The sequence below is a fragment of the Arachis duranensis genome, chromosome 9 (assembly GCF_000817695.3).
Source record: "Arachis duranensis cultivar V14167 chromosome 9, aradu.V14167.gnm2.J7QH, whole genome shotgun sequence".
NCBI lineage: Eukaryota > Viridiplantae > Streptophyta > Magnoliopsida > Fabales > Fabaceae > Arachis > Arachis duranensis.
The window spans coordinates 59,092,839-59,093,620 of NC_029780.3; the positions used below are offsets into that span (position 1 = coordinate 59,092,839).

A 782-nucleotide genomic window follows, 5' to 3' on the forward strand; every position below is an offset into this window, starting at 1 on the left:
TGTGTGCCATTACTCTCTGTGAGTGTGTGTGTGTGTTTGTGTCAGTGTGTGAGCTGAAATGTAGGTGCACGTGTGTGTTTGTCTTCCACATGGAGGTAGCATATGATGCAGCTAGCTATACACTCATCACAAAACACACATATATACTCAGACTCCAGCTCATTAATTTTACATTTTCACATTTACAATATTCATAATTTCATTGCTGTGTATGTCGATTATATCTTGATCATCATCATTCATCAAACAAACAATAACAATAATCAATCCAGGTTTTAATTTCATCATCAGTAGTAGTAGACTAGTTATAATTCAATTAAATAATGTAAGAATTTATAACAATAAGTATATATAGGTGAGAAAATGATGATTTAATAATTTTAGTGAATTATATATATATAATGTAATGTAATGAAATGTAATGTTTGTGTACCTTGAGACATGTTCCCAAGTGAGTTGTGGGAACCAACTCTCCATGGTAGATCTGATCCTCAAGAGAGCAAGTACTTCATCATTACTCCAAGGATCAATGAGCTGAGGAGGAGGCATTTGCTGCCTCTCATGATCTCTTTCAATTTCAAAATTCATTGGCACAGTAGTAGTGGAAGTACTGCTAGCGTTGTTTTCTTCCCGGTCTTCATCATGATGATGATGTTTGTTATTGTTGTTGTGGTGTTGGTGAAGGTGTAATGATGGGTGCAAGATACTGGGGTGTTGATGATGAACTTGGTGAAGCTGCAATTGGTGGTGATGATGATGATAAGGATCAAAAGGTGTAGGAT

The 782-nt window shown here is 35.8% G+C and overlaps 1 protein-coding gene across 1 annotated transcript in view; it reads right to left on the reverse strand.

Moving 5' to 3' along the window:
• LOC107465737 (trihelix transcription factor GTL2) overlaps positions 1-782 on the reverse strand; it is a 6,805-nt gene that overhangs the window by 2,098 nt on the left and 3,925 nt on the right. Inside the window, exon 2 of the mRNA XM_016084704.3 lies at positions 434-777. Within this exon, the coding sequence (XP_015940190.3) occupies positions 434-777 (344 nt within the window). The remainder of the gene's footprint in view (positions 1-433; positions 778-782) is intronic.